The 26,743-nt window shown below is 39.2% G+C and overlaps 2 protein-coding genes across 2 annotated transcripts; both read left to right on the forward strand.

Annotated features, from left to right (window-relative positions):
• Window positions 1-1,518: 1,518 nt before the first annotated feature.
• Window positions 1,519-10,435, forward strand: LOC149081812 (uncharacterized). Its single transcript, XM_089235586.1, has 9 exons — window positions 1,519-1,831; window positions 4,919-5,201; window positions 5,428-5,487; window positions 5,608-5,720; window positions 5,826-5,893; window positions 7,595-7,755; window positions 7,925-7,981; window positions 9,443-9,649; window positions 9,794-10,435. The coding sequence occupies exons 1-9, from the start codon at window positions 1,682-1,684 to the stop codon at window positions 10,258-10,260; spliced, it is 1,566 nt and encodes a 521-aa protein (XP_089091712.1). The 5' UTR covers window positions 1,519-1,681; the 3' UTR covers window positions 10,261-10,435.
• Window positions 10,436-16,223: 5,788 nt separating this feature from the next.
• Window positions 16,224-23,935, forward strand: RpL19 (ribosomal protein L19). The gene is made up of 4 exons (XM_089235587.1): window positions 16,224-16,313; window positions 19,844-19,950; window positions 21,902-22,145; window positions 23,627-23,935. The coding sequence occupies exons 1-4, from the start codon at window positions 16,309-16,311 to the stop codon at window positions 23,862-23,864; spliced, it is 594 nt and encodes a 197-aa protein (XP_089091713.1). The 5' UTR covers window positions 16,224-16,308; the 3' UTR covers window positions 23,865-23,935.
• The last annotated feature ends 2,808 nt before the right edge of the window (window positions 23,936-26,743 follow it).

The following is a 26,743-nucleotide window of genomic DNA, read 5'->3' on the forward strand; positions in this document are numbered from 1 at the left end:
CCCTCGCCGTTTCTATATGCTATACTGTATATCTATATATTTTATATCACACTCCGCTTTTTGTGGAGAAGTAATAAATTTAATTTAGCTGCAATCCTAGAATATACCAGGAGGTTCGTGATGATTCGTGGCATCTCTGAAAAATAAAGGCGCCGAAATCTGGAGGATCGAGATACTTGACTTCCCTCTCTCAGGAAGGTTGATTAGATGGCTGAGCCAACCTGATTCTTATGAATGCAAAATTACAGCGCGTGCTCTACCCAGTGTCTGTTTCTCGCATGAGCGAACGAGGACACGTGCCTAGGGCCGACAAACTTTCAGGGGCTCCAAAAAAAAAAGACTGCTTTTTGTATTTTTGCCCAATTGCTCTCCTCTCCCTGCGTGCGCCTTTGCCTCAATACTATATACAAGGGCCCCGAAAATTTCTATTTGCTTAGGGCCTGAACTTTGAGGAACAAGCCCTGGCTCCACTCCCGTCCCAGCGTATACAATTGAATCTCTTATATACATGATGTCTGATAACCCTAGATCAGTGGTTCCGAACGTTTTTAAGCTATGCCCCACCAAAGCATCTCTGAAATCCAGATGCCCCCGTCAGGGCTGTAACTAGCACTGTTTTAGGAGGGATAAACACCCATTCCCCCCCCCCCCCACACACACACTTGAAATTTCGTATAGCTCCATGACAAAGTTTTTTTTTTGTAAAAAACCATTCTTTTTTTGCATTGCATCCTTAAATTATGCTGCGGGCCACTCAAGTGATCAGTAAAATTACCGCGGGCACTTAAGTGACCTGTAATTGTACCGAGGTTCACTTAAGTGATCTGGAACTATGCCGCTGGTCACTCAAGTGATCTTTGAATATGCTGCAGGTCTGTCTCTTAAGTGATCTAGAAATGTACCGCTTAGTTCATTTTTGTAAAAATTAGGTTTGAGTTCATGGGTCACATCAGATGACTCCGAGGGTCATATTTAGCCCCCGCGGGCGAGGGGTTGAGTATGCATGCCTTGTCCGGATCGGCCCATGAATAAAGACGGTCCCGATTTCAAGTCTCTGTCATTCAAACCATTAATGAGGTCCAGTTTTAATTTCCGATATTTGGTAGTTATCACTGAAATCAAACCAATCCGTCATGAAACGTCACCTCTAGAAAGGGTTCGTTAGCCCTTACAACAGAATCCCGTAGGAAAATACGGTGGCAGGAAAAAAAACTAATGGGGAAATAAGGGATCTGAGAGTGAGACTACGGAGCAAAATAATAAAAAATAAGAAAGGAAACGCATATAAACTTGCTTTTAACCAATTAACGCGACTTTTTTCATTCCCGTATCCTGTGCTCTTCCGAAATATCTGATACACTGAATTAGAGGAACCCGTGAAGCGGGCCAGTTCATTGTTTCAGCGAGTCCAGTTAGTGTGATATATATATATATAAAAAAGAGACAAGGGAAGTAAAAGGGTAAACGAACGCACATGCCCGTTATTATCATGATGAATTTTTTTTTACCTCTCTATAGATTATCCCTTGCAACTTATGATCACTGCCATAACGGGATTCTCACGCAGAAAATGTGTATCGATTGCATCGAGCTTTGATCGGAGAGGGAAGAATCAAAGAATCTATTGGAGCCCTGTCATGTCAGTGTTGGAAATCCCGGTCTTCCATTGAAGTGCATCGTCATGTTACTGCATGGAACTAATCACAAGCCATCAATGATGGCCGTAAATGACAAACAGCCTGAGCAAGAATCTTCTCCGGAGAAACAAGTTCAGGAAAAGGTCTTCCCTCCCGCTCCCGATGTTGTCATCAATGACACCTGGAAAGAAGGGGTATGCTCAAGATTTTATTTTCACAAATGTTATTATAAGAGTGTGCTGATTCCGTAATTTTCCTTGGCTTCATTTTACTGGCGAACCGTCGATCTTAGAAGCACTATCTAAATAATGTGCAGAACTCAGATGCTAACTAGGCAGGTGCACCCGTACAGGGCCCACTTTGAGGGGGGGGGGAGCCCAGAATGTGCCTAAATGAGCCAGAAGGGGCCTAAATTCAAATTCTTGCACAGGGCGTAGGGATGGCTAGCTACGGACCTGCATCATTTATGTTACAAAGGGTTGTATAGTTATCTTAAATTAACTTTTTTATATGGACACCCTGTGGTCAAAACCTAGACAGAAAATTGTTTGTCTGTCTCTTCTGAGATTAACAATTAACATTCCACGTTTCGATGTGCAATATTCGCTTAGATATTTGTATTCGAAAATAGGTGAAAAGTTGGGAAAGAACAGCAAAAATCAACGGACAACGCTTCTCTACCTCATTTATGCTGTTATTTCCCAGAGTTTTGAATTCAAATATCTCAGTGAATATCGCATTTAGAAACGAGCAATATTTTTTTTTTGCCTCAGAAGAGACAGGGCAACAACTTTCTAATTGTATTTTTTAGCATAGGGTGTTCGTATAAAAACTAATTTTTATATATTGATTACTACACAACTCCCCTTGCAATATGAATGATGTATCTGAGTTCTACACGTTATATTATTCGGTTAATCTTTCTAATTGGAAGTATATGCGCCTCTCTAGGATCAACGGTTCACCAGTAAAATGCGTCTAGGCAAATTATGGAATCACCTGTATTTATTTCACCAAAATTATGTACATTTCTGATATTTTAATGTAGGGCCTGCCCATAAGTTGTAATATTCCCTTTTTGAAGAACCCCCGGAGGTTTCATCAAGAGATAACGATGCTAGGGGGCCATTCAAGTATTACGTCATCATCGATGGGGAAGGGGGTTTCCGATTTGCTGACTTTTGATGACAAGGTGGGGGGGCGGGGTTTGGATGATGCTTACGTCATCAACCACCCTTTATGAAAATATGAAATATTCTTAATGGCATCTTACTCGGTGCGCCAAAAACAAGAAAAACCTTTCGATAGTTTGTGGGCACTTGAAGTAACATTTCCCCCCCCCCCCTTTATTGATAAGTGCCCTACAGAGCCAATTTCGTGGCTCTGGAAATGTGTACGGGCCGCTTAAGTGCTCTGGTACTGTGCCACTCAAGTGATCTGTAATTATATGCCGCAGATCACTTAAATAATCTGAGAATGTGCCGCGGGTAACTTGAGTGAAGTAGAACCTCACTGGTGGCCACTTAAGTGCTCTAAAACTACGTCACATGTCACTCAAGAGATCACTAAATGTGTCACGGATCGCTTAAATGATCTGGAATTGTACCACGGGACACTTAAGAGATCTGTAAATGTGACTGACCCCGTTGTCAAACCAGAGAGGCACCGAATTCACGTTCAACTGTTTTGCAACATTACACGGGGGTTCACTGAATATTTTCAGTGAACCCCCGTCCTATCAATAAGGGACACCCATGGGACAGTTCTTTTTGTCCCTTTCTCCCGTAGAGGAGTACCTTCAACGGAGAACGATTTTTGTGGTCGCGGTTATGCACAGACGCTTATAAACGATGTGGTGGTTGAGTGGTCATAGTGACGGACTATCATCGCCAAGACCTGGATTCGAATCCCATCAGCGCGTTAGTGGATGGTTAGCTGAAGTTGGTTTTTTGTGGTTCCCAACTTCAAGGTGTGAATGCGAGCTGATCTTACCGTTAAAACCAACAGGCCTGCAATGGTACAAATATTGAACGATTATATTTCACTCGCAATTTCCAATTTGAAATATGGAGGGCAACACTGAAACAATCAGACGCAGCGTCAGATACGTACTCTCGTTAGATAGGTACACTACACGCACTTCTGACACAACTCAGTCGATAGTAAATTGCCTAACTTCGAGGCACAAATGGTGAGCCGATCTCGCAGTAGATAGCAACAGGCCTACAAAGGTATACTATTCCAGGGCCGCAGCTGGGGCGGGAGGGGAGGGGAGCAAGTGAGTCTTGTGTTCCGGGCGCTGGATGGAAGGGGGGCACCGAATGCACCCTTTAACTGCTTCTTTTATGTTACATGTGGGCACCAAAATGCGTTCTTGCCCCGGCTGAAAAATATCTAGTTGCGGCCCTGTACTATTCAATCATTACACTTCATGCATAGTTAGGAAAATTGATGGCAGCACTATACATAACAAACATTACACAGAAACAAACTTCCTGGAAGATTCACTACACGCACGCACACACATTCCAACATGTACCAATTCGTTAGAAGTTCCGTAGATGAATATGGACGAGGTGTATGTCTGCTTTATTAGTAGTAGTAGTAAATTGCCCATGGGGGCGATAATACCGGAGTTATGCACGGTTTGATAGAAAGAAAGAAAGAGTCGATTATATAGCTCAAGTAGCTATTTAGATTAATTCTCAAAATCATAGAGACTATATTCAAAGCAGAATTTCCGCATGGGCAAGTGGAGCATTTGCCCATCACCTAATAAATTTAGGGGGGGGGGAAGCTTAAAATTTTAAAAATATATATTCACTGAATAACCAATTATCTTTGACCCCCAATTCGCAGGGAACTTGAGCATTTTTTGTCACACTTGGATTAACAATCCTTGATTAAAGTTTCGATTGCGCCTTTTTAAGGGATGATTTTATACAGCTTTCTATAATTGTTTATTATTAGTATCGTTGCACTTCTTCATGATTTTTCAATTTACATGATTTTCATTACGATGCACTATATCTAATCTGTGACATCTCAATAAATTCTGTTTTTGCCGGAGATGCCCTGGTCCCCTGGGGGGGGGGGGCTGAAATGTTTACGTTGCTTCTTGCGACAGAGCATGGGTGTGTATCGCGATTTCTTCAGTAACAGGGGACTCCGATTCCTGGTTCACCCTGGGCCCCCACCCCTTCTCTCATGTCAAAGTCGTGTCTGACTATATTGTGTGTATACAGCTTAAATAATTGATCGTTCTTTGTTACTCTGTTTAGTTGGATAATCCGACGTATTATGATCCAGAAATGTTATGGCCAACTAATAGCCCGGACAAATGTAGGAAAGTGTTGTTCAAAGAGAAGAGCAGTTCCTCGGGAGTTCAACCGGCTGCTTTGACGAAAGTTCCTGCCCTGAGGAAATGGAAGCTGGACTTCACTGCTTCGCCGAAAACTAAATCCAGTTCGAACTGGCATTGGGGAAGAATCCTTGCCCTCACAGCCCTTGTAGGGATAATGCTTCTGCTTCTGACTGGCATCGCTGTCATTGCTCTGATGGCAGGTAAGATCCTCTAAACTTTGAGTAACTTTTTGCGGTATCATTTCTGTAACCATCACATTGATATTCCTTATTTTACTGTATTGTGTACGGTAGATTGAAATATCACATTGTATTCAAAAAAAGTTATACGGCTCAAACGATGCAATAAATTTAAAACTGACGCTCAAGTTGATTTTGAAACCATTAATCGACCAACTATAATTTTAATCCTCGTTTCCCGATACAGTGCAAACGGGAATGAACATGACCAACCAGTGGTATTCTCAAGATGAACAGGAACAGAAAGGTAAATATTAGGTATTGCACCAGTACCATAACCACCACCAAGTATGAATGTTCGATTATACACTGAAAATGAGAACGAATGATGTTTTACTTCTTTATCACACTTTTTTGTGTGTGCCAGGTTCTGATACAGTTGATGCCAGGTTTCGCATTGTCAATAAAGTATATATTCCGGAGTTGCGTAATCGTTCTTCGGCGCCATTTCGCGCACTCACTGCTGAAATAAAGCATTCGGTAAGAAAAACTTTAGACGAACCGACAAAATCACTGATACCATTATTACATACAGTAACTAGTATTCACTTTCCCTTCATAATGATTTTCACTTTTCTTTTCTAGATGGACATAATTTTTGTGGACAGCCCCCTATTGAATATTTACAACAAAACCGATAAGTTTCATTTCAAGTGAGTGTAGTTTTCTCTCTCCCGAATTATAAAGTTACTCTCACCCTTTTCAGCAGATGCATTTTCTTGTGCAAAAATCATGTCTAAAGATTAAAAGCTTATAATATAAAGGGATTAAAAAATCTGGCTCTGAAATTCTCTTTTCACTACTTCACGTTAAAAGGCTTTGACAAGAAATTTGGATTATCTCTATTTTACGAATCGGCCATAAATATATGGTAACCTTGTCCTAATCAAACCACACATTAGAAAAAGGGAGAAGATGGAAAAGAAAAAAAAGTGCAGTAAAACCTGTCTTCTCTCTCAACGGAATCGCAAGGGACCGAGATTTTTTTCCATTGAACACAGGTTTCCGCTAAATAAAGGTTCAATTGACATAATGGGGGAAAATTGTATAACGATTGTATGTAATTGAAGTACAGTATAATAAAAATAAATCAATTGAAAATAAATTAATTAATTTCGATGTACATAAAAAATAAAGTAATGTACATTATTTACTCTATAATACCTAAATATTTATGTTTTCACAGCATCTGTATGAAACTTTCCCCCCCCACACTGTTCTTCATCTGAAATGCCGGGCCGTAGCGTGCCTTCTTGGACCCCGGGGCAGACTTTGTCTCGGGGCCACTCTTGAAAGGCTTATTATTATTATTTTTTAATAATGTGATCACCACGTATTCCCAAGAGATCTTTACGATCTGTCCAGGGAATTTGTTAGTGTGTTAGTAGACATCCCTTCCCGAACCCAGACCTGCACAGTCAGAAGCTAGCTCCCTAACCACTGGACTGCCAGGCGGCCAAAACAGAGTAGTAGGCAAAACAAATGTAAACTTTTGTGGGGCCACCCATTAAGCTCGGGGCCTAGGGGCAGTGCCCCGGTCACCCCAGCCTAGTTACGGACCTACTGCAATGACTACATTTACGTTCTTTTTGAATTTCCCTGAAATTTTCAATGAGGTGTCAATATATGTCATTTCGGGTTCAGTTTCTACATTGTCGTTTATGTAATCCTAAGCACCAGGGCCGTAAATGGGATTTTTTTTTTGGGGGGGGGGCAACATGATTTCATTGCCCCTACTACTGCAAAATTCGATTTTCGCTGTACAATTTGCCACCTACTAAATTTTGTCGTCACCCGAGAGAAATCACCCCCCCCCCCCCCGTCTTTCTCTTATTCCGGCCCTGTTCAGCACTTGCGATCACAGAAAGCAACTTTCATACAATTTTGTGCCGTTGAAGACAAGTTTTGCTGTATATAAAAGGGGGAAAAAGTACAATATATAATACTGTCTAGATGAGAGAGCTTTTTTTTTTTAGTTATATTTTCACCTTCACACACTACGTGTTACCTTTCGATCTTGTATAGTATCTCGATGTGTATAGTATCTCAATGTGTATAGTAGAAAGATGCATTTCTACATGATTCAGAGAGGAAATTAAACACAGAGAACTTGTTTGAGTTTGTTCCACTGATGTTTGGACGTAATATTACGCCCATGATCGTAGAAAGGTTAAAAGAAATTCTTGCTATGCGGGCACTGGCGTGAATATGATGCAGCGTAGAGTGACCATAAGACGCGTATTTTCCAAGACTTTCCCGTGCTTTTTCCTTATTCCGGCAGCCCAAAAGAAATATGTGCTGTATGTGGTTAAATAGCTCAGTAAAATATAATATTTTAATGCATTTATTTCCAGCAATGGCAGCATCATCGTCACTTGCCGAGTCTTCCTGAACCAGAAGCTTCAAGCTGCTGCTCAGTTGGTGGGAACGGTCTTCGTTGAGGCTTTAGAGAAAAGACGCGGTATATTGCCATCTGGGGGTCTGTACGTTGATGTGCATACCGTACGATTCGAAGGTGAGCCTGTTTCTAAAAAAGGAAAATCATTATTAATTTTGAATAACTCTCGCCTGTTTACGAAAAACATGTTTTTGTTTCAGAACTGACATTTTTCGGTGTACAAAGTGTTTCACGAACATTTCAAACTGTCCTTTATGATGCCATGTTTTCATATTTTTATTTGCAGTGGTGAAATTTTTTGTAGAACAGCCACGGATTCGAGACATGATGCATTATAAGGCAGGTAAGATTGCAATGACTGATCATTTTTACGTTCCAAGTCAAATTTATATTATAAAATGAAATCAATAAAATCTTATCTCAGGTATCTAATGCACAAAACGGTACAGTCTCAGACTCAATGAAAGGGAATCAGTATTTTAGCGAAACAAAAATATTATTGCCTCCCAGTATTCTTGCAAGTACACTATCTTATAATGGTACAGTATCTGTTATACACAAGCGTGGTAAAACGATGAGCTATGAAACTTGGTGAACTCACTGCTATAAAGAGTGCTTTATACGCTTCGTGTTTAGTCCGTTTAGTTCATGATCACTCTACCAGAACGATAAGGGAGTCACGGTCCAGAGGGTGCCGCACCATCACAGGTCAAATCGACTGGTCTACCCCCAAGTAGTGCCCCCCCCCCTGTACACTTGACCTGGGTAGCTCAAGTCCGGGTTGTAGCTGGGGTCTTTGCCACCCCTACAACTTTAAAATTCGAAAATTTTGTAACGGTGTTCATTGTTCCCACCTAAAGCTGCCAACCCCCCCGGGGTCGTTGCCCGCCTCTAGTTCCGGCCCTGGCCCAAGTTGTAGGAAGTGAGAGTTCTGCTCTAGTATTCTGATCCGCTACTCAAGGCTAAAGCGCTATCTGGTGCCCACCGGTTTCCTCCGTGATTTTGAATCTAATCTAAACAGGAGTCACCTGGGGAAAATATGATATAGACACCATACCTCGGCTGATTATAGAATCGGGCGGGGTCTTGTGCCTGCTTCGCTTTGTCAGATCTGTACTGTCAAGATTGCAGCATTCAGGCCTTCGGAAGAATCGTACCGTATGGCCATCGGGCTGGAAAATTTATATTTTATTAGAATATCTTTCATCAGTCCCAACAAAGCTACACATAACAAGCATTACACCGAAGCAAACTTTACGTCAGGTTTCACTACACGTGCCCGCACATTCCAATATGTACCAATTCGTTAGAGGTTCCGCAGAGGAATATGGACGAGGTACACGTATGGTTCAGTAGTAGTTCCAACAAGGCAAGTTTTCATTATTGCATATGTGTTACCTTCTCCTCCTAACCAGTTCATGGTCCGCCGCTCTGTCTCAATGAAGAGATTTTAGCAGGTGATCGAAGAAAACCTGGGCCATGCTGTAAGCTGTGCATGCATGCATGTATGCGTTGTGAGCCTAACGCGAATTTTTTTTCTGTGTAATGCTTGTGGTATGTAGTGTGTTGCCATCTGCCGTCAATTTTTCTAAGTATGGGCGAAGGGTTATAATTGATAGGGCTGTTGATCTCTGTGGCGAGACTTTTCAATGGGGAGATCGGCTCGCCTTGAAGCTGAGAACCGCAGAAAACCAACTTTACCGACCACCACTGTGGTATATTTGTTACCGGCATTGTGGACGGTGGATAGTTATGTGCAAGATTTACTACTAGCAGACTGTTTATCTTTTCTCATTCGTTATAGCTTCGTGGTCAGAGTGGTCAGAATGGAGCACTTGTCTCACGAATGGAGGACTGTGCGACGGTTCCCGGGTTCGACTCCGCAAAAGGGAATGCCGTTTCGATACCGGTCAAAGATCCGATACCAGAGGATGTGTGCTCGAAGACGGGAACGATGTAGCTGTCCAGACAGCGCCATGCGTTTGTCCTGCTACCACTCCTGCTTCGACAGGTCAGTACAAAAATAACTAAGAACATTTTCATTGATACCATAATCAGGGTCCAATTGAAATCTTGAAACTTAATTATTATTATTCAACTATATTTCCTTGAAAATTAAATGTTCAGTATGAATACAGTTGTTTTTGCATTGTAGCCACCTGGTCTGAATGGGGCGATTGGTCTCCCTGTTCAGATATATCAAATCGCTGCGACCCAAGACAGGTCCAGAAAAGATCGAGGACTTGCTTGCAATCCCATATCGGCATCGACAGCGAGGAGCAAACCAAGATGTTACCTACTGCCGCCTGCACGGGGGATCCTACAGAAACTGGGGTTCAGATCCGCTTCTGTTCCTGTAAGACAACGAACAACGCCAACAAGACTTCCATGGACGCGGTCGACAGTAATTATAGCCATGGGATGGTTGACGAAGAAGAAGACTCCCAGGCTCCTCGAAACGAACATATTAAGCGTTACTTGTTCCAGAATCGAAAACCACAAATATGGCTAATGAAAAGTTTGCTTGGGAAGAAAACATACATAAACAATACTTCCGAAATCAAAAAAGACTGCACATCGAAAATTCAACAACTTACTATAAATGATGAAGATATCTTATAGAGAATATAATATGATATTTTTTTCAGGGTCCGCACATCCGGAAGAGCAGCCACTCTCTAATAAATTTGTGCTGTAAAAAAAACATGACTCAATAGGGCCAGAGCCTGTAAGCATCTCCTATGGAATCATGAAATGCGTTTGGTAATAATTCTGCCTAATAAAAAAAAATGTTTTATACATTTTTTTGTTTAATTAATGTGATTGTATTCTAGTGTTTCAAAACATTTCCGGGAATATTTGGCAAATGAAGAATCATTTTTCCGAATGAAGAATCATTTGTCAAATGAAGAATCATTTCATCGAGACAGATTTTAAGCGAAATTGTTGAACAGATTTGAAATAATTCAAAGCAGTACGTGATTCTAACTTTCGTCGTTGATAAAGAAGAGGACCCTGGGAAAGAAGGAGGCCCTTGCGATAAGGGTCAAAGATGTTTGGTTCGTCGGTGGATGTAGTACGTTGTTTCAATTTTAAGGCCTCCTTAAGTTATGGAGGGGAATGCCCCGTTTACCCATGCGGAAATCATGTCCTGCATAAATTGTCGATGTGCGTCCATGATCAGTGCCGTTTTAACACATGGGCTCACCCGAAAAACGAGAAGTATTTGAATTTTTTGAGAATTTTCAAGGTAGAGCCTCAGAAAAATCACTTGGCCCGGGGGCCCATGATGCTCTTAAGACGGCCCTGTTCATGATCTCAAGACCGTGATAGAGTTGAACCAAAACTATGCGAGAGATACGTATCTCTGTAATATGGTTTTGGTTGCAGGGCCATAACTAGATGCTTGGTCAACCGGGACAAGCTAAATTTTGTAGCCTTCTTGTAATGTTGAAGGAGAAATTGAAGGGTTAAATTCATGCCCCCCTCCCTCCTGTCCGGCTCCGGCCCACCAGACTCGCCTGCTGCTCGTCTCCCTAAATACAGCCCTGGTTGGTTGAACAATTTTACATTAAACTTCGGGGGGGGGGGGGTGAAAATGTGTTTCGTTATATCCATAGGCGCCGGAGCTTAGGGCTCAGGCTATTGCATCCCCCTTTCCAATAAATTCCATGGGAAGAGCTGAGCCCCCCTAATAATTAATGAGTATACAATGCAACGAACCCCCTCCCCACCTATCAGGGCCGGATTATCCATTAAGTAAGCAAAATAAGCACGTGCTTATTTTAGGGCATCAGGAGAAAAAGGGGCACCACAAAAAGTTATCAAAATGTATTTTTTTCAAAATATGAATTTTTTTTCCCCCACCATCAAACATCCGGCAGAAAATCCTAGAAATTTCGATTGATTATATAGTTGAAGACCTTTATCAAAAGGATGGCACAAATGCAGAAAAACTAATGATATTACAAACTAGAAATAATGTTAATGCAGAGTTTTTGGAATGAGATTTCGTGCAATTTCTATAAAGTAAGCGTGGGGCCTTTTTCACAGCATCACAGACCCCCTTTGACAAACTGAGCCTTTTTCTGTGGCTACGTCCCCCCCCCCCTCCCCCACCCAGTTAAAAAATAACTGCCTAACAAGTTTCATAATAACTGTCACAAATTTTAAACAGATCTAATTGTCATGAGGTCCTCGGGCTGTGTCCAGATGAGGCTCATGCATTAAAAATAAGTCAAGTTCCACAGAGTAAGGGCCCTTTCACACGGAGCGGATGCGGATGCGGGTCCGGAAGAAGTTTTAACAATTGGAATATACTGCGCCTTTCAGACGAGCCGAAAAATCTCCGCACCTAGGAAATGTTCATGCGGGTCCGGACGTCGTCCGCATGTGTCAAAACCTAAGTGCGGGCTCCGCATCCGCACATAGAAGTTTTGACAATAGGTTTATTCGGGGCTATTCAGACGATGCGGATGCGGAGCGAATTCGTCCGCATCTTTGGGTACTTTTTGAAGGTGATTTTTCACGGAATTTTTTTTAATTATTTGCCATAATGATAAAATGACCATCATAAAACACCATATGATGGTCCCTGCTCATTAATATAATGTACCTACGTACGTCTATCCCTTTGTTTCGTTCTGAGATTGAGATATAGCAACTTTAACTGCCTTTTGTCCATACTTTACAATTTTATACAATAAAACCTGCCAACAACGGCCACTGACGGAACAAAAATGATAAGCCGTTCTGTGCATTACGAATATTTAATTGACTACATACTTTAATAACTTTTAAATTTAATTTAAAAATTTTAATTTTTTTCTTTTTAAATTTTTAAAATTATTTAAAAATATCTGAAATATTATTTTAAATATTTGTTATTTTTTTAAATTTTTAATCTGTTAATTTTTTTAAACTTTAAAAAAAATACTTTTATTAAACAACGTTATCCACGTACGGTGTTCACTCAGGGCCGGATTAAGACGTTTGAAGACCCTAGCGCTTGAATAGTTTTGGTGGTTCCCCCGATACCTACAAGTTTATTTTACTCAATATTCAGTCTATAAACTTAAAAAATGAAATTTTATATTTCAGAAATGACTAATCTAAGGATGGGATTTCACTCTAAAAGATTTATGAAAGTTATTTTATAAAACTTGAAAAAAGCAACTAATAAATTTATCGGTTGCATTTGCTCTAATGCAACCGATAAATTTATTAGTTGCTTTTTTTTAAATAATTGTTATAAAATTTTTATAGTGTAATCCGGCCGGGATTATACTATAAAGTTTTATAAAAGAACTTTTATGAAAGTTGAAAAATTCAACCAAAGACGCATCGGTTGCATTCCAGAAAATGCAACCGGTGCACACACACACACACGCACACACATTTTGCATTCAAAAAATTCAACCAATAAGATAATATTGGTTGAATTTTTCACGTTTTATCAAAGAGCTTTTACAAAACTTTTATAGTGTAATCCCGGCCTAAGGCTGGTATTACACTATAAAACTTGAAAAATGTAATCAATAAACACATCTGTTACATTCGAGCGAACTTAACTGATCGGCCTATCGGTTGCATTTTTCAAGTTTTATAAACTAACTTTTATAAAACTTTTATACTGTAATCCCGGCCTAAGACAGAATTGTGATGTGAATATTTCTAAGCACAGACATTTTGAACGTCCCCACCCCTCCCCTTTTTTTCTACTTGCAAAGTCTTTGATATCTCCTGAATTTTTTTTTTAGGAACATATTAGTTTCGGATGTTTTTGGATTGGATTTTTCGAACATTGGATGTTTTTGGAATTTTTCTTTCATATTTTTCCGGAAAGACAGATTTGTTTTCAAAATCTTTTGAAAATATTTTAAGACATTTTCTCCCATCGACTACTTGTGAGGATCGGAATGAAGACATCTTTATTCCCATATTCTATGTGGCTCTAGACTAAACCACCAAATAATACCTCTAGGCTGCATATGGGCACTGAATCAGGGGTGAAGGAGAAAAACAGTTACAAAAATTGCGAAAAAATAGTTTTTATGCACGAATTTCAACCTAAAGATGCGGGCGAAACACCCGCATCTTCAGTGCTCGTGTGAAAGGGTATGCGGACCCGCTTCCGCATCCGCATCCGCTCCGTGTGAAAGGGGCCTAAGGGACGTGAACTTAAAAATGTGCAAATCTTTACGAGTCATTAGCGGATCAACTTCAAGGTTTCAGGGGCATTATCTTATCGTTGATCATTATCACCCATGTGAGACTGTTCCGGCATCCCTCTGGCGTATAAGCCGCACCAGCAAAATAAACCTGAAATTTCGCTGGTGTGTTCCCAGCCAGATCAAATGCGTTAAAAATCTCTCTGCGAATCATTCAGTCCAGTATGCTCATATATAGTTTAGAATTTTTCTTAAAAACTTTTTTTTGCAATTTTTGTAATTATTTTTCTCCTTCATACCTGATTTGGTGCGCCATACGTCCGGCCTATAGCCACTCTTTTGTGGTTCGATTTAGATCTCCTGTAGAATACAGGTATAAAGACGCCTTAACTCGATCTACCGTAGAAGTAAAAGAAATGCTAAAATATATATATTCAACTCGAAAATGTATCACAAAGAACTGGTACTTAATGACTGTGATTTACAAAAAATTAGGTACCTCTGAGTAATATCGGCAATGCTAAGATTCAGTGATTGCTTTTGAAGCCGGTTTATGAAATCTTAGCAAGCAATCGACGGGAGAAAATATCTTTAAATGTTTTTAAGAGCATGAGATATTATCAAAGACTTTGCAAGTGGAAAAAAAGAAATATAGGGAGACTTTCAATGTCCCTGCTTAAAAATATTCAAATCATAATATTGCCTTAGATTAGTTACTTCTGAAATATAAAATTTCTTTTGAATGTTTTTCTTTTCCATTTAAAGATTTAAGTATTCTCAATATCGAGTAAAATACACTTATATATTTGTAAGGACCGGGGGGAAGGTGGTACCAAAACCATTCAAGTGCTTAGGGTCATCAAATGTTTTAATCCGGCCCTGCCACCTATATACGTGCTTGAGTCTCGTATATACGGGACGACAGACAAATTTAAGCCCCCCCCCCTTCAATGCTTGCGCCTCTGGTTATACCCCCCCCCCTATGAACAGGGCCACTGGGTCAGGGGGGAGCAAGCCCGCATTTTGGAGAACCCTCGTAACGATGGGGAGAGGTTAAAGGGTGAAATTTGTGCCCCTTTGGACTTGCACCCGGGCACCAGACCAACACGCCCTATAGATAAGATCTATATCTATAGGGAAGAATCTTATCTATGGGGGAGTTGACCAGACCCACCTGCTCCCCACTAATGGTGGCCCTGTCTACGAACATCTAGATCACTAGAACATCTTAGATGGGACGTAAAATTTCGTTCGTGATACGTGCAGTGCCGTCTTAACGCATGGGCCCACCCGGGCACGGCCCAGGGGCCTCAAGAGAAAAGGGCCCCACGAAAATGAAATGTGGTTGAAATTTCCGAGAATTCATCACGTAGGGCCTCAGAAAAATCATTTGGCCCGGGGGCCCACGATGCTCTTAAGACGGCCCTGGATACGTGGAGGTTCGTTTCAAGTCATATGCAGCTCAGGCAGGGCGGTGCTCTGAATACCAGGGGCCCCAGGGTGAAGTGATTTTCCTTAAGCCCCAACTTGGCTAGAAATGCTTTCCTGCGAGTTTCAAGCATGCTCTCGAAATTTTTAATCAGATGACGTTTTTCTAAGACCCCGTTCGTGTCCGTGGGGGGAGGGGGGGGGGTGGACATGCATGGAACGGGATTCAGGGACGACGAAATCCGAAATGGGGGAGGATTCGGGAAAAAAAAGAAAAGGTATAGCCGGTAAAGAAATAAAGAAAATTCAAGGGCAGATATAAATCTGTGTAATACGAAAAAAACAGAGGAATTTCGTCGCGAGTTTTGCCGATCTTCTCTGCATTTTTGTTGTGTTTAGTGTGTTTTTATTGCGCAAACTATGTAGATATGCAGACCAGGGCCGGAGCTATGGGGGCGAAGGAGGCAATTACACTGGACAGCAAACTTTGTGGGGCGGAAAATTTTAGGAGGGACTGAAAATATCGTAATAAAATGATCGGATTTTACAGTGGTGGGGGCGGCAAAATCGTATTTAACCCCCTCCCCCACTAAAATTACTATGATTTTAGTGGAGGGGGTAACTAATCACTTCTTATTAATAGATAATTTTACAGTCCTGATGCAGACACAAGAGAACAGCTGATGCTAGAAAACACAAACGCGTAGCGTGATAAAGTTATACGTTTCTGCATGCGTGAAATAGTCATGTTCGGTTCACGTGACGTAAGAAACCTGCTGGTCGAAAAACGGCTTCATATGATTTCTTTTTTTTTTTTTTTTTGGCGGCATCCCGTCTTTTCTTCCATTTCAAGTCTAAATTTTTTCAAGAAAATGTGGTCGGGTGATGAAAAAGAAACCTGATTACGTCCCGTAGAATAGTTCCTATATAGTCACAGGAACAAAAAGTATCGCGCCATCTACAAACATTTTGACCTACCGATGAGTTTATTATTCCGTTTGGCAACAAGTTCTTATTTCGGCCGTAATAACACCTGAAGAGAGTAAACCCAGCGTGGACGTGGGTATTAGAGATGAGGTAAATTAATTAATTGCTTCTTTCTTATATGACTATTTCCCGCTAATTAATTAATTAATTACTATCGTCACAATATAATTGCCGCTGAATAGTTTCACATTGTATCTCTGTTTTGTTTCTTAATTCGCGGCGTGGTGATGTGTTTGTAGCGTTAACCCTAACCAACGTGGCTTGATTCCCCTAACCCCCTGCTTTACACGTTTTACGGATAAGTGATGGTCAGCCACGTTCAAGTCCACAATTTATTTGTTTTTGTTGCGTTTGTACAAATGTTCTTATTAATTTGAAATACATTGGACACATACAAGCCGGTTATTTGAATCTAGAAATTCAGAAATATTTCAGGGGTATACACTTAACCCGGGTTTTTTTTTTTTTTTTTTTGCGCTTGAAATTCAGTTTTAGCATTTCTTTTCCATGGGAAAGGGTCTTGACCCCGTGCACATTTTCGGATCACCTGAATGACCCACGACTTAGCTCCAGATCACTTGTGTCCCGGTGAATGCTCAGATCCATTAACCAGTCAACTGTCCAATTAATTTCTCCGAGCGTTACCCGCAGTGCCCACTTTTTTTTGAAGATGCTCTCGATTTTTCCCTTTCCTTTTTTCCTTTTCTTGGAAGTTTGAAATATTAAAATATTTTTTTTATATTTCGAATGTGTGGAGACGTAATATAACTCCCCAAAAGTTGTGGGGGTCATAATGTCCTGTGACTGAAAGAAATGCTGTTGATGGATTTATGTGGAACCATAGTAGTTGAACCTTTGTTAAAAGATATATAAGTATTAAAACAGATGTGCATCTTCTCGAGGGAAGTATTTTCAAAAATGTATCAAGTTTCGGCACCTATGGATACCACTTGGTGTTGGGAGGAGGTAAACGTTGTGTTAACGATGGGGATACAGCTTTGCAAAACGGGACAAAGATAATAGTAATTATAATCTCAGACCTTGAAATATAATTGTTCAACTCCATCTAGTGATGAGATAATAAAGTAGAAGGATGGCAGCACATGTATGACAAATTATTTCGTCATGTCTATGTGAAAAAGAAAAAGTCGGTGGGTCTGCAAATGTTGTCGTAGGTACCACCATTGCGTATGGCAGCGACGGCAAATGCAGTCGTAATCACTTGATTGGTTGAGTGCCCTCTGCATATTTACATTCCATCACGGCACAGTTCAAAATCACTTGAGTGACCTACAATACCGTTCCAGATCACATGACTGGTATCAAAGTTCCAGGTCACGGAAGTGTCGCCATGAGTGTGCCCAGCCGAAATTTAAGTCTATTTTCCAGACCTTTCACAGAATTCGAAATCTGAATAAGGGTCCCTTCACAAAATTCATGTGAATGAAACCATAAATTTGGAGTTTCATTTCTTTTGTGATAAACAAGATTATATACACATTTTACTTCCCCTTAAAATTACTCATTTTTCACAAAAATGACTAAAAAAAAGTCTTGACAAATCCTTGCATGCTTTTGGATGTCTATCGTGCCAAAATGAAAAAAATTGCTGAAAGGTTGTTATAACAGGTGAAACTGAAAAAATTATAAAAATTGAACATGAGGTATCAAGATTAAAGAACAGGGTTGGAGTGCACATCCAGAGATTCCCGTGGCGACTTTTTTCCAGATGGCCCAATGATAAGTTGCCAGGGCTGACATAATGGCGCTGGGTTGCTGTTACCTCTCTTCATTTCTAGACTTCTTTTTTCTTCCAAATACGTTACCTCCCATACAGGTCACTGCTTATAATGTGCTTTTGTTTCGCCATGGTCTGAATGAAAAACCCTGTGTTGCTTTTTTTCTTCCTCCTGTGGTATGGTATATACAGCTTGGTTTCCACAGTGGCATGTGGATTGAATTATTTTTGGACATGCAAAAAAAATGGCCAGCGTAAAAAACAGTGGCAACAAACGAGCATAACAAAAATACCATTTTCTAGACCAAATGGGGAAAAACATTGCAGTGTAAATATAAGTAAGCTCTGGAGTGTAAATAATTTCCCTCGGTTAAAAAAAAAAAAATCTCTGGTTATATGTAAATAAATAATTCTGGGTTCAACATCGAAACAAAATCGTAAGGTATGGAGATCATGAATGAAACATTTTATACTAAAGAGGATCAAGATTTAAAATAAAACATCGCAGAAGCATCATATCAAATGAATCATGATGTGGGAATGAGGAATGGCTGGTATGTAAAAATAAATATCCAAAAAGAAATAGAAACAGAATATTCCGATCCACGCACTCCATTGTGGGAAAATGTAAGCCAAACAGTATTATCGTGCGAGAGAGGAAGAAAAATGCTTCAATGCGGGGGAAATCGGGTTGGATTTATTAAGGACTCGATACAAAAGCACATTATAACCAGCGTCCTCTATTGGGGTGACATTTAGGAGAAAAATAACGTTCTAGAATGAAAGAAAAATGTCAACCCAGTGTCATTATTCGGTTTTGGTAACGTATTGTCGATCCAAAAAAGTCGCCAAGGGAATCTAGGTTATACTGAAGCTGGCCATTTGTTTTTTGGCATGCAAAAGTATATGTATTGATTTTTAAGTAGATTGTAGATTTCTATAGGAAAGTTGTCTTTTATCCTTTTGAAGGTTGGCAGATCTGCATTTGTAAATGTTATGTCCTAATTGTGCATGGTTCCATTTTACAAGTTCAGTAACACTGATACATCGGTATCTGACTGATCCACATACAATTATAAATTACAATGCACCGAGTAGTGAGCTGTGATGGTGGGGTGAATGACCGACATATGAGTCATAGCGTAGAAGGACGTGCCACTGTACAGTCGAGAGCAACGAAAAGTAAACTGCGCTCGAAACTTGCAGTTCTTGTTGTTTTTTTGTGCTGTGGGACGTTGGATAAACAAGACTACTGTATAACCAAATTCCTACTAGATTGTTATTGGTATATATTCTGTGAGAGTTCCCTGTGAGAATCCAAGTTTTTCCTGTCACCCAGGTGAGTTTATAAAGTGATTGGGTGTAACAAAAGAAAATTGCGTAAATAAATTATTTTAGTATCTGCAAGACATTTGTAAGATCAATATTGCAGATGTCTTGAGCTCTATCCATTGGGACATAAACCCTTATTGCGTCAATCGCGAGATATCTCATCAAACTTGATCTGCTTTATTTTGGTCACCCCCGAAGTATCTGAAGTTCTTAGCGCCCTTTTATTTTTAGTATGGCAGTTATAATGTGGATCAGGAAAATTTTAAAAACCGCTTAAAAGGTCAAGGACAAAATGAGAATTATATAAACACACTCTTCTACCTGTGAAAAAGCAGTGTTTCAAAACTTCAACTATAATTTACTGGCTCTTTGAGAATTAAGTTTGTTGACAATTTTATCAGGCTAAAACTATTTAAAATTTAAAGTATTAATATGATTGCCATTTATAAAATTATCTGAAAGGGTATGTTATATTCTGGTTCAGTTATTACTATGTACATTGTTTGCTTGTTTCATGAGAAAAGTAATGAGTATTGTTTTGCAATTACAGTAACCTGAGGTTGCAGAAGAGGCTCGCCTCTGTAGTCTTGAAATGTGGCAAAAATAAAGTATGGCTTGATCCTAATGAGATGAGTGAAATCGCCAATGCCAATTCAAGTAAGTATTCAGTGCTATAAATACTTTGCATCATGATTATCATGCACAAAGTTTTGTAATTAAAGTTGGCACACATATAGCCTTAGCAGTTAATTTTCTATCCGAGCGTCACAAATTGAAAACATTTTATCCGCCAGCTAAATTTCTTAGGAGCCGAGGATGGTTTTTTAATGTTAAAAGACACTGTCATGGATTACTATAGTTTTGGGTGGCAAATATTTAAAACAATTATCAAAAAATTTTTCTTCCTTGTCACATTTCAGTTTGTTTTCTAATAGTCAGTTTGGGTTCCTTTGTAATAAAAATGCAGAAACTGCTTTGCTAACATTTATTAAATTTATCACTGAAAATATTGATAAATCTAAAAATCTTATTTTATTAATTTATTTCCCATCTCTTCATTATGTTTCAAAAGTTCTGTAAGTTTCTGGCAAGTGGGAGCCGATCTCCCATTTGAAAAAGTCTCCTTGCAGAGAGCAGCAGTCAGACCAACATATTTATATAACAGGAAAATTTTAAAACTTTACCATCTTTGCTTCAAAACATGAAAGATTGATATCAATATTACATGTTTGCTCTACAGCGTAAGCAGCATACTGAACCAGCACAAGTTGGACAAATTTATACAGTAGGGCCGCGTACACATGTTCCGGCATCCACCAATTCATTAGAAATTCCAAGTAGGAGCATGTACGGCTAAGTAGTAGAAGTAGGTTTTTGAAACAGTTATGGGTGTAGTCAGCTTGTGACAGAAACAAGTTTTAAAAGTATGCAGTGAAATATTAATATATATATAATTGAACTAAACATAAAGACACTGCTTTCTAACTATTCATTGTTTAGATATGTCTTTCGTGCATTAGACATTGTTTGTCAGCAGGGGTGGGGTTTTAGATAAGAAACCTGGGGGGTAAACTGTCTGGGAAATGGAGGCTCCATTCATCAATCACCTCAGGCATGGTAGTGTCATCCCCGTCATATAGAATTGGGTGGGAAGTAGAGGCTCCATCCATCGGTTAGAAAATATTACGCCATTGATATTTATTAACCATCATTAAAATAATAGTTGATGCAAATTGTTCCATTTTGACTTTTCAAAGGGTTTTTTTTAATTTTTAAGTGAACTTTCTATTCCACATTCTCAATTTTGGATTTAAAAAATTAATTTTAAATGAAGGGAAATATCTGAACAAAATGAGGCCACAATGTAGCCATTACACATCACTAACAGAACACAATTTCACTAACACTGATTACGCCTATATGGGGATAAGACTTCAAGACCCAAAATTTGTTAAATTTTAGTTGTTGGTCTTATATGGCTAGAAGTTCATATTTCACTGAATAAATATAAGCTATATAGTCAATCCTTATCACATGGTGGACAGCAGTCAGAAAAACTCTTATCAAAAGACTATCTTTAACAAGTTGGTTTTATTAAACCTTTCGTGTCCTGCAAGTTCTGCATCAGTTGAAAGAATATTTCCACATTTTAGAGTGATACACAGTAAACTTAGAAATTGTTTTGGCACAGATAGGGCAGCTAAATTAGTTATGTGTGTTATCAAATGTTATTCTGTTGGATTTTTCCAATTTTCGTGTATCTTTAACTTCGAGTCAGTTCAGTTTTAAGAACAATCCCATAGCTTGATAACTTGATATCAGTCATACAAGCCTTTAAATATACTGTTTTGAATTTCGAAATTTCATGTTTAATATTATAATAAATTGTCATGGTGTAATATAGCTCATATTACAATATAAATTTTATTTGATTATAGAAGTTGCATCCAATTGCAAAGTTTTTGCTTATAGTTATAAAGAAGTTTTGGACAGAAGGGTTTTTACTGTACTGTCCAAAACTTTGCCAACCCTGGTTGTCAGCAATTTCTCATTGCACATATAATTTTCTTGATCAGTGCAGAGTTGATATTTAATTTTTTTTTTTTAGGACAAAATATTCGTAAGTTAATCAAGGATGGCTTAATTATCAAAAAGCCAGTTGCCGTCCATTCCAGAGCTCGTGTGAGGAAAAATAAGGAGGCCAGGAGGAAAGGTCGTCATTGTGGTCCTGGGAAAAGAAAGGGTACGGCAAATGCACGTATGCCGAAAAAAGTCATTTGGATTCGGCGCATGAGGGTTTTGCGTCGTCTTCTCAAGAAATATCGTCTTGCGAAGAAAATTGACCGTCATCTGTAAGTATTTCTTAGCTTTGGTTAACAGTTTTATCATCTTGCTTGCTCCAAAGAATTTCCCCTTCCTTTGTGTTATAAAATTCTGAGTTTATGAGAGTAGTACAATGGTTATTATAATATAAAAGTTTGATATATATTTGAGCTTTACACAGAGTATTAAAGCGTATCACAGTAGCAAAAGAAAAAAATTATCCCAGTTATTTCTATAGTTTTTACGTTCACTGCATCATTGCATTGAGATGTTAATATCTTAAATATTTTGTAATAGCTTTGTTCTCAATCTGGAAGCAGTGCAGTGACATATTGGTTGAGTCTCACGGCGATGTAAAGGTTCAATAGTTATTACCACAAATAGTCTTGTGCAACATTTCTGACCTATGGTGATATATATTCCGCTTTTTCGAGGCTTAGTTCGTCCGGGACTGGAGTATGCTGTAAGGTTTTGGCATACTCTGTAGGCATGGAGACCGTGCCTACAGAGGGACAGACTTGGTTGAAGGGGTGCAGAGAAGAGCTACGAGTGTCCTTATTGGCACACAGGGCTTGAGTTATGAAAAGACTTCATTTTTTGAATATGTTTACATTGGATGAACGCAGTTGTCAAGGAGATATCATTGACGTGTTTAAAAATTTCAACAGGATGGATAGAATGAACCATGAACTTTTTCAGTACATCGCAATCGACTGCGTTTGCAAGGGGACACTAGTATCGTGTCGCAGAGAATTTTCCTCTAATAGGGTTGTTAATAAATGGACTAGCTTGCCCCCGGAGGTAGTAAATTGTAACACAATTGACACGTTTAAAAAGAAATGATGATCAGGCACGGTTCTATGGGAGAGCTGATCACGCGCACATGCCAAATTCAAGATGATAATATTGCATTCAAGATATCCATTGAAAATTACTTGTATCAGCATTTTTGATTAAATAACAAAAATTCAAGAAAACTTTGACTTAAAAAATGGGCTGCTTTTTTCGTAAAAGTCGGGACAGGAAAAAAATGGGACTTGCGGAAAATGTGGGACATATGGTCAGCATGTACACAACAATTTGAAGAATTGCCCCTTTCCAGCAGTCAACTTTGCCTAGTTGTTACTGTCTACTTTCCATTGAGACAAAATCTTATTTTTCGGAGAAAAAAAGAATTGGGTTATATATGACGTTTTTACACCAGGTCAACAGTAAGTGTATCCAGATTGGCGTGATCTTACCCTGTCTGCCACAGTCTATTCCCCATTGGAAAAATTGCTTAAATTGCCTGATGGCAATGTAGCCAGGGGCTGTGTTGGGATTTGAAAGTGAAAGTAATGACACATATATATGACCTGTTGCACAATATTGCCTGTTGGCAGTTCCTTCAGCCAAAGGGGTCACACCCTTCTCATACATTTGGGTGTGACCTCTATCTAAATTAAATTTCATTTGTGGTTTTTCGTTGTGTGCTTTATCAAACTCATGGAATTTTCAATGTTTGTCCTAGGTACCACGAGCTGTACATGAAAGCCAAGGGTAACGTGTTTAAAAACAAACGTGTGTTGATGGAGTTCATCCACCGCAAGAAGGCAGAAAAATCCAGATCCAAGATGCTTATTGACCAGGCTGAAGCCAGAAGGCAAAAGGTGCGCGAAGCAAGGCGACGTCGTGAAGAGCGCCAACAGCAAAAGAAGGCTGAAATGTTGCAGGCCTCTCAGAAAGAGGAGGAAGCCATCAAGAAATAGTTGTAAATAACCTGGTCTTTTTTTGAGTGTAAAGAAAAAAACATACAAATAAACTTTTTTTTAAAAGGTTGCATCTTTTTAATTTGATTTTTCATAATTAAAGTTGAAAGAAAGAAGTGCAATCTAGTTGAGATTATTTTCAGCTCTGATCAGGGGTGGTTTATTCTCTATTATGAATGCCCAGGGCTCCCACTTGTCTTATTTTTTTACCAAATACTACGTATAAAATTTGTGCAATTGGTTTTAATTGCGCAGGGAATCATTGATATATTGCCAAAAAGTGATTACAATCATTCTGCCAGAGCAGAAATTGTATTGTTTTCAAAGTTATTTGGAGGGGGGGGGGTGTATGTGGACTATTTTGTTAATTTTTCTTTTGCTTAATTTGACTGGAAGTAAAAAATTATGTATTTTTCATGGTCTTGGACAGTAACTGTCAAACCAGACATGACCAGGACTCTGTCCCTTCCGGGATGTAAGCCCTTTAACAGTAGACAAATAGTCAGTTGGACAGTAACTAGCGGTCATCATTCAAAATTATGGTGCATATTTTATGTATATGTGAAACAAGTTTGCATTACAAAGCAGTTGGATGTATGGGCCTATTCTAGGTTTGGTGATTTTGATGCTACCCAATAGCATTCCATTGTCTTCCTGTATTTTTAGGGCATGCAGAGGCATAAACAATGTATACAGTAGTCAGCAAAGCACTAGAAATAGAAGTGCTTCATTTTTCAAAAACGATTACACTGGTATTGAGTAGTAAAATGTGAACAAGAAAGGGAGGGCAACGCAGCAAAACCATCCGGTTCACCTTTGCCTCTGATGTAAATAAAACATGGGATCTTGTTATTTATACATTTTGCACTGTGCTTTTGAATTGTTTTTTCTCGAAGGAGCGTCATTCTTAAAAATCTTGCATGCCTTCATAATTTGCTATGCATTGTCCAAGAGAGTTGACAGATTAGACTAGAACAAAAAAAAGTATATTGTGAGAACAAAAGAATTATCTGGTTGCTGGTGCACTGTTTTGGCCAAAAATTGTTTTGTAACCAGGTCATTTCGCTTGAGTCAATCTTATGGGATACTGAAATAGTGCTATGAAAAAAAAATTTAGAAACTTTTTTCTTGTTATGCTATGATTATGTTGTCTCTGGGGGGAATACCCTCCCCCATCCATTTTTTCTAATTCTTTGAGTGGGAGCCCTGAATACCATGTGGGAAGAGGTAAGTGTGATTGTATATAGTGAGCTTTTGTGGATCAGTTTTATTTTTATGTGAGAGCCGATCCAGAAACTTCCATCTCTCTTTTAAGAAGCCAGTTTTAATGAACATGAGACATTTATTGTACATGATATACCAGACCCTGCCACCAGTTAGAAGGTTGATAGTACATATCCAGAACTTATGGACGAAAATGGCATTGTGTGCAATTTGAGTTGGTGGCGCAAAAAAAGTATTTTTTTCCCCAAGCTCATATAAGGCCGCAACTAGATGCTTGGTCACCTGGGACAAGCGCACATTCCAACGCCCCTTTGTAATATTGAAGGAGAGGTTCAGAATGAAATTTGCACCCAGGGCAAGAGACCCGCCTACTCCCCCTAGTTGCGGCCATGCGCTCATATCATTTAGAGGGGAATTTTTTCTCTCTCCACAAATTTCCTATGACGATAAGATTTCTTTCTGCTGTACATCTTAATGCATGGGGACACAGTCTGTGCGTGAGCCTAATAAACAGATCTGGTAAAGATTTTCAAGTAAGCATGTAATATCATGGACAAGCATTTCTGGCAAATCACTGCCTGGAGACCCATGATGCTCTTTAGACTGCCTTGTTACCATATTATGGTAACTTATGAAGTGTGGTAATGCACTCATACCATGAATAAGTAGGCTGTGTCCTAATTCCATTGCTGAAGTTGTTTGCCTCTGTTGCTGTCTCCCCCACTCATTCATTTTGTTGAGTTTTGGGACACCTATACACATTAACTATTTTTCAACATAATTGGATTGTTGGGAAGATTTCAATGTGTGTGTGGGGGGGGGGGGGTGAGCTCAGATGATAAAACTCATTTTTATTTTTCATTGTAATATGCTAAATATGTTGTCCGTGGGGATATGTGGAACACAAGAGGAGGTTAAGACCCTGTTATTTAGGTTTGTTTTTCCTAATCACATTAACTTTTCATTTTTAGTTTAGCAAAATATGTCAACTTTGATGATTTTTGTCACACCACAGTCATTTTTTCAGTCTGGTTGAGCTCCTGCTGCAATCTACTGAATTAACACAAACACTTTTAAGGCCATGTATATTTGGAACATAATTATATCAGCCGAATAACACCTATATCTTGTGTTTGAATATCTTAGGTGAAGAATCAAAAAAATTACTCACAAAGGTTGGGTACGGTATGACCTTTTCTAAGTGAAACTAATTGAACTACACATTTTTTTTCCAATAATCTCCGCTGGCTTTAGTTTCAGCCACCTGGTAGATTTCTTATTGTGAGCAGAACACCCAGTCACATGACTAATGGAGAAAAACGAAACAAATTCACATCTCAGTTTGATGTCAGGGTTTGGCGGTTGAGCTACAAAACTTTGCTATATTTGTTTCAGGATGTGGTCAACAGTCGTTCTTATGAACTTGACCAGGTGGGACTAACAAACTTATGTTTGCTTTTTTTCACACTATGAATTCACTGTAGAGGGGTCAGGCTCCAAGATGTGGGGGACCATGCTAATTTGTAAATTCAACCACCGACTATAGTGAGAATTTTACTGTTTATCCATGAACCATGTATCAGTGACCATTCCATTACAATAACCAATAGGGTAAGTCCCCAGTGTTCTCATATAAAGGCTATCATATTTGTTTC

Source organism: Pholcus phalangioides, unplaced genomic scaffold (assembly GCF_987345545.1).
Source record: "Pholcus phalangioides strain wild (caught in Gottingen) unplaced genomic scaffold, Ppha-v1.0 ptg000009l_1, whole genome shotgun sequence".
Taxonomy (NCBI): Eukaryota; Metazoa; Arthropoda; class Arachnida; order Araneae; family Pholcidae; genus Pholcus; species Pholcus phalangioides.